This window comes from Rhineura floridana, chromosome 8, assembly GCF_030035675.1.
Source record: "Rhineura floridana isolate rRhiFlo1 chromosome 8, rRhiFlo1.hap2, whole genome shotgun sequence".
In the NCBI taxonomy this organism is placed as follows: domain Eukaryota; kingdom Metazoa; phylum Chordata; class Lepidosauria; order Squamata; family Rhineuridae; genus Rhineura; species Rhineura floridana.
Window position 1 is genome coordinate 14,439,381 of NC_084487.1, and position 12,726 is coordinate 14,452,106.

At 42.5% G+C, this 12,726-nt stretch overlaps 1 protein-coding gene across 19 annotated transcripts in view; it reads left to right on the forward strand.

Annotated features, from left to right (window-relative positions):
* CELF2 (CUGBP Elav-like family member 2) overlaps positions 1-12,726 on the forward strand; it is a 672,363-nt gene that overhangs the window by 631,599 nt on the left and 28,038 nt on the right. For 13 of the 19 annotated variants that reach the window (XM_061638323.1, XM_061638322.1, XM_061638327.1 and 10 more), the window contains one exon: positions 9,984-10,115. In XM_061638323.1, coding sequence (XP_061494307.1) covers positions 9,984-10,115 — 132 coding nt within the window. The remainder of the gene's footprint in view (positions 1-9,983; positions 10,116-12,726) is intronic. The other 6 variants (XM_061638318.1, XM_061638328.1, XM_061638321.1 and 3 more) reach the window with 1 other exon arrangement.

Sequence of the window (12,726 nt, forward strand, 5' to 3'; positions counted from 1 at the left end):
TTAATTTCTGATCCAACTCCAGTTTGTTGCATTCAGGGCTGTTTCCATTCCACTGCAGTTCAGCTCCTGAAAAAAACTTATTTTGGCTCACTGTGGAGGAATTTTACATAATTAATTATATTACCATTGCATTCTTCCACACCATTTCACTGCAAAGGAAATGCAATGAAAATGGGGGGGGGACATCATCAATTACATATCCTTCGTGTACTGAAAACAACAACAGCAGATACTGATCATATTTCCTGGATTGGTTTCCATTCTAGACATGGGATAAGTAAGCAGACTTTGGCGATTTGCACCCGTTTCCGTTTCTGTCAGAATCCTCCACTGTTCTTACCCTACACACGTGTGTACACACACACACCTCTAATCCAGCAGGGCTCTTATATTCTATTTTCAGCACTAGTCTGCAACTTGTGAGCCACACCCCATAGCAAACTTGCCAACAGAGCTTGGAAAAGTTACTTTTTTGAACTACAGCTCCCATCAGCCCCAGCCAGCATGGCCACTGGATTGGGCTGATGGGAGTTGTAGTTCAAAAAAGTAACTTTTCCAAGCTCTGCTTGCCAAGGGGTCTGGAGGGTGATGCTGGGGTGAGGGCCATGACGCATGAGGAGTTAAATCCGAAGGAAATGTCACTCATCCCCCAGTGCATAGCCACAGTGAGGAAGCAGAATAGTAGTCGCCAATGCTTGTTCAATCACTTGCCCTTTTCTTCTGGATGATGGTGGAAATTAGGCCCAGAGGGAAAGGAGGAGCAAAAGGGTGATGGCGATGACAAGGAGAAAAGGATACTAAGGGTATCTTTCTTGGAACTAGCACTAACTGATGCCATCTCAGGAGGATCACAGGGAAGGAAGCAGGGTGCAATGGGCAAATTATATTATTTCCCTACTGAAACGGAGATAATCAAACTCTTTGGCATACCCCATTTGTGCTAGCCAGAGGCAGGTGCTTCAGGTGGCAAGTTATGGATGCCCTTACGGGTGGCAGGAAAAGGAGACAGTCAGATCTGACCAGAGCTTGGAAAAGTTACTTTTTTAAAACTGCAACTCCCATCAGCCCCAGCCAGCATGGCCACTGGATTGGGCTCATGGGAGTTGTAGTTCAAAAAAGTAACTTTTCCAAGCTCTGGATCTGACTCATGAGTCACAATTAACTGGGAAAATCTCACGTGCCAGCTGCATTAACAAGTGTAGTGCAAGAACACAGCACCTGCTAGTTTAAATGAGGCTCATGAAGGAGAACGCCCCAGTGGAATGTGCCCCACGATCATCAGTTGAAGGGGGCCCTTTGGATTTTTTTATATATATTTTTGCCTCGGGTACCAAAACGTTTTAGACCATCCATGGCATCAGCTGCTGCTTCTAGAAGAAAATGCGAGGACCAGGTTCACTATGGCTACCCTGGGTTCCTTCTAAGAGGAAGGACAGGATATAAATTTAATTAATTGATTGATTAATTAATTGAAATGAAATATGGTCAGATCAGCAATCACTGCATCCTCCAGGGATCCATTCTATTCTAGCCACACTGATTATTAGAGAGATTATCCACTTGTGGGGCTTGTATCCACAGAGCTTCCCCCCCCCCGTTAAGTACCTGATTGGCTTGGGAACTTTTCCCCTTTAAAACTTTGTACAAGATAAATAAAATCAACTGTTGCCTCTTTTCCTACAATTAATTGATCTCCCAGATAAATGTAGAGGATTGTCTCTGGCATTCTTGACCAGTTTGTCTGTTCAAAAATCTATTTGCACAGACAGAATTTCTATTCTTCCTTGGGAAGCAGCTAAATGACTTATGGGTTATTCATTGTTACCCATAGCCATAGCTTGGAAAAGTTACTTTTTTGAACTACAACTCCCATCAGCCCAATCCAGTGACCATGCTGGCTGGGGCTGATGGTAGTTGTAGTTCAAAAAAGTAACTTTTCCAAGCTCTGCTAGCACATAAGGTTGCCTTTGTTAGGTAACGGCATTCAAGTTTAGAGCACAATTGTTTGAAATGTAGCCCATATTTATAGAAAATTTAGGATGCTTCAGCAGAGAAGCATCACAAAATGTCGAAACCCAACATCCTTTAAAAGCTTTTTTCTTGATTTGTACTCCTTGGCACAATGTGTGTCTCTCCAATAAGCAGTTCAAGCCTGCCACAGTGACATTTTGTTATGGGCCAGTACATCCATTGTGCTATCTGTGATTTGCTTCTAAAAATGTTCTAAGAATAGCTGCACCTGTATGACAGTTTTCTAAATGAATCGATGGTTCATCTTGGAAGGTGGCTCTTTCAAAATCCTGCATCTTATTTATCTAAAGGTACACAGTGTATTTTGCTACATAAGAAACATGCTGGCAATTATTTTATCATACTTGGTGATATAAATACATCTGAAATTTGTGGGTAGAGTCACCTAATTCAAGGTGTTTTTGAGAAGTCATCAAAAGTAAAATTAACTTGTCAGTATCTTGTTCAACCTCTGCACATTATGTGATGTGGAAGATCCATGACCAAGAAGGGTCTCCCATGACTTTTTGAAGTTCAAGGCAGTTGTGTGTCTTTAGGGGAGTGTTTTTCCCTCTCCCCCATTCAATTTTATATTTTAAATTCCTTTTAATTTTAGTTTAACATCCACCGCCCCCTCCACAGCTTCTGTTACATTGTAGCACAGAGATAGGGAACCCCTGGCCCATATGCAAAGGTAGCCCTTAAGGTCTCTCTATTTCATCCTCGGGACTCTCCCTAGATCTTGCCCCTCACTAACTCTGATCCATACTCTCCTTGAGTGCTTTGGCCTTTCTGGAATGTGTGCTTGAACTATAATAATGGCTTTTACTTGCCTGGTTGCAGAGGTGTGTGTGGGTAGGAGCCTCTCAGTTTTGCGTGGCAGGAAGGCTGCCGACCGTACCAAGGAAAGAGCCAGCTCCTTGGTTGTTTACTTTTGCCCCTGGCCTCAGACGCCCCTAGCATGCGGCTGCTGGATAGTTGCCCAGCAGGGAATGTGGCACTCAGAGTGAAAATGGTTCTCTACCACTGCTGCAGGGTAAAATGTGTGAGTGCATTCACACACAGGTATACGCACATGGCTGCTTTAAACTAAAACAACAACAGCAGAGATCTGTATCGCGAGTCTTGCTTGTCACATCTAGATTGGCCCTAAACCTTGTTGTTAAACTGACTAAGTAGTTATGATACACTGACAAAATGCCTGTCATTCCAATGGGCATGGTCAGGGGTGTAGTCATCCAGGGTCTCGGGGGAGGGTCTTACACCCTTTACGTTTTGGGGAGCTGGGTCCCAGCAAGGTCCCTCTGTCTCCAGCATTCTACAAGCCAATCAGTATGAAAGGGGAGTGTGTTAGCCTCTGAGAAGAGTCTTCTAACATGCTTCCTTGTCCTTTCTTGCTGATTGGAGCCAATCAGAATAAAAGGCGGTGAGCCAGCCACTGAGAAGGCTCTTCTCAGCAGCTAACTCTCTCCCCCTTCATGATTATTGACTTCTAAGGATGTATGTTGTTGTGGGAAAAGGCATTAACAAGGATCTCATGCTCAACCCAGCAGCAAAAAAAGGGTGACTAATATGAAGGCACCCTGCACTTCTGAATTTGCCACTACACTACTGAGAACGGTGTGTAGAAGACCAGCTTGGTGCACCCTTGAATGGCAAGCCTGAATTTGCTTTTACATAGGAGACAGTAATGGTATACAATGATGACCAATCCCAGAGTTCCCAGCAATTGAGAATCAAGCCTGTTCCTATCTGGATTGTCCTGCCCTGTCTCTCAGTCATACTTTGGGGGAAGAGCTGTAGCTGTAGATGGTAGAGCATCTGCTTTGCATGCAGAGTGTCCCTGGTTCCATCTCCAGGGAGGGCTGGGAAAGGTTCTCTGTCGAAACCCCACACATCCGCTGCCAGTCAGTGTAGACAATATTGAGCTAGATGGACCAGTGGTCTGATTCAGCTTCCTGTGTTTCTGCGTATGGCATGATGGCTACTGGGTGTAACCTTTTATATGAACAGATGCTATCAGAAATGGAGCATTGTTTTAGGTGATACTGCAGCAGTTTGTCTTGAGGAAAAACACCACAACACAGAAGGCTCTTTGCATCCTTAGAAAGGCTGATGAATAATTCCCATCAACTTTGCTTCAAATGGTGGTGGGATATATATAGAAAAGTCTGTCTGTAGTAGTCCTTTTGTAGGTACTCTGGTATATATTTTAACAGATGTGTTTGGCTTTTAAATCACTGCAGTGCATACTAGTGCAGAGCAAAGGACAGAACCTTTCAGCAATGTGCAAGTGTGTGTGTGTACTGAGTAAAAGAAAAGAGGTTGGGCAGTTATCTTTCGTATGAGAATAAGGATGTTGCATTTGTCAGTGAAATGTTAGGACGTATTGTTCTTTCTTTCTTTCTACACTACAGATTGCAGCATGGGTGGGGGATGCATTCAAGGGATCTGGAAGGGTCCAGCCCACCCGCATCTAGTCAGATCCATATACCACACTCCCTTCATAGGCACACTCACATAGACACAGAGGTCCCAAAGAGAGACTATTAGCACAGGTTGCACGTACAGACCAGAGCACAGCTATACTGTATATATATACTATATCTGCTAGATCGTATCTCCCCCTATGATCCTGCCCGGACTCTGAGATCATCCAGTGAGGCCTTACTTTCTACTCCTTCTTTTTCACAAGTTTCTCTTGTAAAGACACAAAATATGGCTTTTTCGCTGGCTGCCCCCAGATTGTGGAATTCCCTCCCCAGTGAAGTACGATTAGCTTCCTCACTTCTTTCCTTCCGTGCTAAGGTGAAGACGATCCTATTCAGACGGGCTTTTAATTGAATTGGTAATTAACTCTTACCTTGTATTTGATTTAATTCATTTTAACTATTTTAATTTTGTATATTTACTGTTTTAACTCTTCATGATTATTTTTGTAAGCCGCCCTGGGTTCTTTGGAAAAAGGGCGGGGTATAAATATTTTAAATAAATAAATAAATATACTGCCAGCTTGTTGGGGTTGTTTTCTCTCATGGGGTTATCAAGCGCTGCTGTCAGCTACGCCACACACAGGGTAGACAGGCTACCTTTATTCTACAGCGATTTATGAGAAGCACTGACCAGGAGCAGACTGTGAGTTCTATGCCGTCAGAATTAATTTAAAGCTTAATAAAACTGCACACCTGAAAGAGTTTTAATATTAAGTGGCTCAGTGCAACCACAAGCGTCAGGACTCACAGTTCACTCAATTTGCTGGGGCACTTTTGTGGACCTGGATGTTTTGTGGCATATTAAAGGCTATCTAATCCATCAAATGCTAATTAACTGAGACCTTAGAAAGGCACTGTAATGTAATAGGGGCATTAGTTATTTACAGCATGCCAGCTCAGAACCGGAGGGAGTCTGCCCAATAAGGTTAGCAACACTTTTCTTACTTTATGTAGAATGTCCCAAGACGAATGTAAGTGAAGGAAGCACTTTTTCATTTAATGCGCAAGTTGACACATGGAACCAATTTGTATCAGATGCTGTGAAGGCATGTAATACGGCTTGATCTTTAAAAAAATTTAGATCACACAGGATCATTATATCAGCCACTGTTAACTCATTACAGATCTAATCTTCAGGTAAGGTTGCTGGCAATTTGGGGGAATGGGAAAAGTTATGTTGGATATTTTCTTCTGTCTATTTTTATTTCACTGTTTGGCTGCTGCAGTTGTCTTCCAGCCATAAATGGCTTTTTTATGTGTCATTCCCCAAACTGACAAATACCTGTCTGGAAGATGAAATGAGAGTGAGGACCTTTCTAGCAGGCGGTCGGTTTTTTACACAGTTTTGCTAAGCAAAGTCCAGAGGCCTTCCCTCCATGTCGTGGTTCAGTCATAGAGATACATGATCATGCAGTGCGCACATGCAGTTACATTCCTTTCACTCACCACAGCTGCTGTAAGTATATTCTGGGGGAGGGCCATACTTCAGGGGCAGAGCAGAAGTCTCCAGGCTCAATCCCCCGCATCTCCAAGTAGAGCTGGAAAAGACCCCTGTCTGAAACCCTGGAGAGCCACTTCCTGCCAGTGTAGACACTACTGAGCTGGATGGACCAGTGGTCTGACTTGGCATGAGGCAGCTTCATAGAATAAAACAAATGCCAACATAGAAACCTTCCAAACTGTATAGTGGCGGGAAAGAGGGTGGAGATTCCAGAAGTGATATCAGGCATGCATGACAATGGATGTGTTCCAAGCACACCCCCTTTTTTATCTGTGAAATGTTGGAGAGTAGGTTTCAGTTGCTATTGTAGCTGCTATGGCCATTGACATTTCTTGGGCACCTGTTGGTTAGTTCCTGTGTTGTTATTAGTGGCATCGATGCCAAAAAGCTTTTATTTATTTTTTAACTAGCAAAATGGGAGGGGTGAGACAAGAACATAAGAAGAGTCCTGGTGGATCAAACCAAAGGCCCATCTAGTCCAGCATCTTGTTGTCACAGTGGCCAACCAGATGCCTTTGGAAAGCCCGCTAGCAGGACCTGAGCACAGCAGCACTCTTCCCCAGTTGTGATTCAACTGCCACTCAGAGTCATACTGTCTCTGACACTGGGTGTATATTGCAATTCAGAGAAATTCACACTAAAATTATGGAGAATTTTCATGTGGATTTTTTAATATAGAAAATCGCAAATTGCTGCAGAAATGTACAGAACTGAATGTAAGATTGGAAAAATGAGAAACCGAAAGAACCAAAATTGACAGACCCTCCGTGGCGCAGAGTGGTAAGCAGCGGTAACGCAGCCGAAGCTCTGCTCACGGCTGGAGTTCGATTCCAATGGAAGGAGGAAGTCGAATCTCCGGTAAAAGGGGTTGAGGTCCACTCAGCCTTCCATCCATCCATGGTCGGTCAAATGAGTACCCGGCATACGCTGGGGGGTAAAGAAAGGCCGGGGAAGGAACTGGCAATCCCACCCCATATATACGGTCTGCCTAGCAAACGTCGCAAGACGTCACCCTAAGAGTCGGAAACGACTCGCACTACAAGTGCGGGGACACCTTTACCTTTTTTTTTCCTTCCCTAGCGTAGCATTGCAGCATAGTTCTAGTTGCACAGCAAAAAAAAAATCCATTTTTCAAAGTATACTGTAAGTCTAAGGTGGGGAGAGTGTTATATTTCTCTTCTAAAAATGAGTTTCTCCAGGAGTTTTTAGGGCTAAACTAGGTGTGAGCAAGGCCAAACAAGAGACGGATTGATTCCATGAAGGAAGCCACAGACCTGAACTTACAAGATCTGAACAGGGTGGTTCACGACAGATGCTGTTGGAGGTCATAGGGTCACCATAAGTCGTAATCGACTTGAAGGCACAAAACAACAACAGGTGTGACATGGGAGATTTGTAATATCTCCCAATGTATTTTTATTTGCCTGAGCAGCCATGGGGGTGGGGATTGGATCGGGGACATGGTGCTGGGATATACGGTTTAATTCATCTCCCAGCATCATATCTTCCAACACACACACACACACAGAAAGCTGCTATAGGCCATGATGGAGAAAACAGACACCTATATTGTGGATTCTCTTTTTAAAGGCAGGATCTTGTCCTCTTAAATTATTATTATTATTATTATTATTATTATTATTATACAAAAATAGAGGGGGATGAACTGCTTCATTCTTTTGGTCATTATCTGCAAATCATGGTTCTCACTTTGAGGGTTTAACTTGTTTCTGGGCTGTATCACTACCGATGGCAGGTGGGCGGAGCATCAGTGATGGAATGATGCCCCATACAAAAAATAGATCCTTGCAGACACAAGACTAGCATGCCAAGGAGAAGGAGTGTAACCTAGTAATAAGCTCACAGTTGCTCAAGTGCACTTTCATTGAACATACCCAGGGCATGTCATCATGATTCGTTCATTGGTTGCTGAATACTATCCTTTTGTAGCGTATTAATGTTCAGGAGATAATATTCCCTGCAAAAAAGTAAGGATGGAATAATCAATTTGCTGTGACCAAGACAAAGTGCTACCAAGGTATAACTCCAGAAGGCAAACCCCCCTGGATGTCTGAATATTATACATTTCACCTTCTGTAACAATTAGGCTAACCAACAGTGGGATGGCAGCATCAAGAAAAGCTGCCTAACCGCATTACACCATTGCAACATCACATTTTCTAAGAATCCAGGGACAACTACCAGCTGTTTATTAAGCACTGCTGTGAGATTATTCAATTCAGAACAACAAGAGTTTCAGTATCTGTTTGATTCATTGTGGTGGGAGCTCTGGAACACGGCAGTTTGTCATTTTTTTTACTCCCAGTATCAAAGAGATTTTCATAATCCACTTACTGTTAATGAATATATCATTTGCCATGTCAGCATCAAACTAAGCTCCTCCCATCATATATGTACCCTATGGAAGTTAATAACCCCACGCATCATTTCATGTGCAGTGAAAGTGTAGGCAGCAGTCCCTGTTCAACCACTTTAAAATTTCTTCATCATACTTGCAATAATATGCCTTGTTTGTGTTTTGAGCCATATGTCAGCTGCTAAAGCAGTAGAGTGGACATAGCCATTGTATATAGGGAGTGGAGGGGCAACTAGTTCTGCCTCCAGCAGTCATGTCAGTGTTCAATTTGTGGAACTAAATTCTTCAAGTGTTTTTATATGACACTGGGTGAGTGACAAAATGTGGTATTCGTCAGACTGATATAATGTGGTATGATAACAATGTATTAACACCATACATACATTAATTTCCAGAAATGGCCACAAAAGATGCATAACATAAAAGGCCAAAAACAAAAAAGGTTCAAGAGACATTTAGGATGGAATCCTATGGCCCCAAGATATATAGGATATCCCTCTCCGATGTCAGAGTGGGAGATCTGATGCTGGATCCTCCTTACTGCCACTGCTGAAGCCTCTGACAGCTTGGCCCAACCAATGTTGGAGTGCCAACTTTGGTAGGGCCAAAGGGGATGTCAGGGTAGTTCAGGAGCATGCCAAGGGATGACCAGAAATCGGCTTGGATCCAAAGGATCATACTGTACAAACTGAAGAGGAATTTAGACACGCTCCTGAACAAGTCTAAATCTCTCCCTCTCATTTTCCAGTTGGTTCCAATGGGAGGAGGAAAGTGTTTTAGGCAATAACAACCACCTCCCAAAAAAAGACAGAGGAACACCTGAGGGTTCTTCCCCCAATTCTACACTTAGTTAGGCAACTGAACCGCCTTCAGATGTCACCCCATGCACCTTAGGTCTGCAGCCTTACAGTGCACCACTATGTGTCTTTATTCAGAAGTAAGTCCCATTGCAGTCACTGCTCCCAGAAAATAGGCGCAAGGGATCATAGTTTTATTATCCCAAGAGATTTCAAATTTCCCAACAAATTTCTAAATAATGTGTTTCCTCAAGGGAAGCAACTTAACGTCTGCATTAAGAAACAATTAAGTTCAGTCTCTTACATCTTATTCCAGAGTTGCACAATATTTAGAAAATAACACCAGTATTCTGTTCAAGCGTGCCACTTGGAATTAAGAAAGTGCTGCTTGTTCCTCTTCGTACCTCACTAGCATCAAATTGTTCCCCGTCTATGGTAGGACTCTAACTCCGGATAGGTTATGACAACAGACCATTATTATGTTTGCATTTTTCACAACTCTTGTTTTTCCCACCTTGGAGCTTTGGTTTGTGTCACACACTTGTACATCTACCATGTATTCACCAGGAAAAGTGCATTTGTCCTGAAAAGGGGTGTCATGTGACTTGATCCTTGGTTTCAGCCTTCTACCCCTTTATGTGTTTTTAAAGCCTAAGTTGTCCAATCAGGTACCAGGGATTGTCTGCTTTCTTATATTTGCAGCAGCAATTCTGTGATTGGTAGTTGTGAGGTGCATGGCATTTATGAAGGTCACTGTGTGAATAAGTGAATGTCCCATTTACCTGTCCTGCTTTTGTATCACTTAGTGGCTGCATCAACGGCAAACTCTACAGCTGGAGCGGCCATGAATTCTTTGACTTCTCTGGGGACTCTCCAAGGACTGGCTGGAGCCACTGTTGGATTGAATAATATTAATGCACTAGCAGGTACCGTAAACAGTGAGTATTTATTGCTGTGGTGGACACTCCAGCAATTTCCCTGTAATCACCGTAGGAACACTAACAGTTATAATATTAAGAATGATACTATGAAAAATACATGTGCAGAATACATGTGGTAAAATTAACAAAGTTCTGTTCTGGGCATCCATAGTACCAAGACCTAAACAGGTTTTGCCTTGTTAAAGGGTCATGGTGCCTTACAATGCAAATGCTAATATTTCTTCACAAAATTGTACCTTTTCTTGCAGGATGAGAACTAGGGTTGCCAGGTTCTTGGCCTGAGACTGATCCTGTATCTTTAGGAGAAGAGAAGGTCAGCCAAGTGCAGGTGTTCTTGCAACTCTGTAATGGGAAAAACCACAAGTTGGAATTCTCCCTTCCTCCTGCAGAACTTTTGCAGAAGACCTCTTGGTTGCCAGGCCCAGCCTCCAAGAAGTCTTTTGTATCTTTAAAAGTTGTGCAGGGGGAAGGGAGAATTCCACCTTGTGGTTTTTCCCATTACAGAGTTGCAAGAACACTTGCACTTGGCTGACCTTCTCGTCTCCTAAAGATACAGGATCAGTCTCAGGCCATGGACCTGTCAACCCTAATTTTGTGAACATATTTAGGCTTGTACTTGGGTAGTTTGAATGGCTTCTCAAGACCAGTCCTGGTTATAGAAGAACCAAGATACCGTTTCTAGTTAAAGCAATCACTCAAGAGCAGAGCTGCTACTGTTGTCGCTGCTACTGCCAGTACCAGCTACTGCGAGTAGCAACAGCAGCACTTAATTACTGTGAACAGTTGCTAAGTGGAAGAGGTATGAAGAATGTCCCTCTTAGCAATGGTAGTTTTATTTATGGCTTTCAGAAAACAACTGCATAAGGCATTACATATCAACTTAAGCACTTTTGTTCCTGGAAGCCACAGTTAGGGACTAGAAGAATTTTAGGTCTTTGAGAGAGATATCCAGAGTCTAATTCTTTTATTTGAGTCAGAATAAGATACAGGCCATGATTAGGGGTGGAATTTTCTGAAAAACTTGATGTCGAGCTATTTCCCAATTCTCTTCCCACTCCTTGAGTTTAACAAGAAGCTAGTTATTTTTCCCTTCTGCTAAAAAGTATTGATAATTCTCATATATTATATGCATTATTATATGCGTTATTGAAAGTATTATTATATGCATCATATTGTTTGCATATATACTCCAGGTTTCCTAAAGTAACCAGCACATAAATGCATGCAACAATGCATATAACTGTATAAAACCTATGTATGAATATTTATAAAATTATGCTGAAGAACTAGAGTACTATATGGGCCTTGACTCTTTCAGATAGATAGATAGACAGATAGACAGAGAGATAGATAGATAAAACACATGAAGGGTTGCATATAACTAGTTGGGTTTTTTTTAAAAAACTGACAATGCATGACTGCTCTGGGCATAAGTAGGCGCTTAATACAAGAGGTGATCTCATGCAGGCAAAGCTCATTCGGGTCAGAACTGCCATGTTCCATGTATAAATCATTTAAAGCAGATTCCTCCTCCTCCGTCCCTATGTGCATTCAGGCCTCCATTTTTGTTGCTGACAATAGGAAGTCCTGTCTGTGCATGCATTAGAATCATGGGTGGGGAGCCTGTGGCCCTCTAAATGTTTCTGGACTACAACTCCCATCATCCCTGACCATTGGCCATACTGACTGGGGCTGATGGGAATTGAAGTCCAAGAATATCTGGAGGGCCACAAGTCCCCCCTCCATTTAGATTATCCCCAATATTGCTGCCTGCATGGGCCACAACCTCATTATCTCTAACAGGTAAAGCCCTCAAAAAGACAAGCAGTTTCAGATCAAACTAAACATATACTGCATTGCAAGCAAAAACAGCAGAAGGAATTATAACCAGCTTGGATTGGAAAGCAAGTTTAATAAGGTACACCCTGAAAGTAGCCAAAGCAGCAAGTTAACATCATGTAACACAGAGATCTTATCGACGACAACAACAAAAGCTCTCACACAAAAACAATGTATCTGATCCTGGTCGAAAATTCCTTACTGCTCCATAGTATAATGAAAATGACTTAAAGCGTTTAGTTATACTCAAAGAAGACCCAATGAAATCAATGGACAAGTTAGTCATTAATTAGAAGAACAGAGTTATGTATTTATAAGTGAAATCAGAATCCCATATTACTGTAACCTAAATACTGCAGTCTTGCACATCTTTCTGTTAATATCATGATACAGAGATCACAGTTATTCTGTCATAGATGCTGGACCAACTTCCAGCATTTCTTCCATTAATTAGGAAACAGAGTGCCTATCCCTGTTTGAAATAGAAGATCTACTAGAGGGTGTCTAACCTATTTGAAAACTCTAATCCAGCCTTCCCCAACAAGGGTCTCATCGAGATGTTTTTGACTACACTTTCCATCATCTCTGCCCATTGGCCGCACTGACTTGGGATGATGTGAGTTGTAGATATAAACATCTGGAGGGTTCTGGGTTGGGGGACATCTGCCCTATTCTGTGATCTGCAGCCCTGTCAGTCTCGTGGCTTGGCACTGCAGAATGAGCATTTCTTTGGGAATTTGAGATTAGCCATGTTAGCCCATAGCAGCAT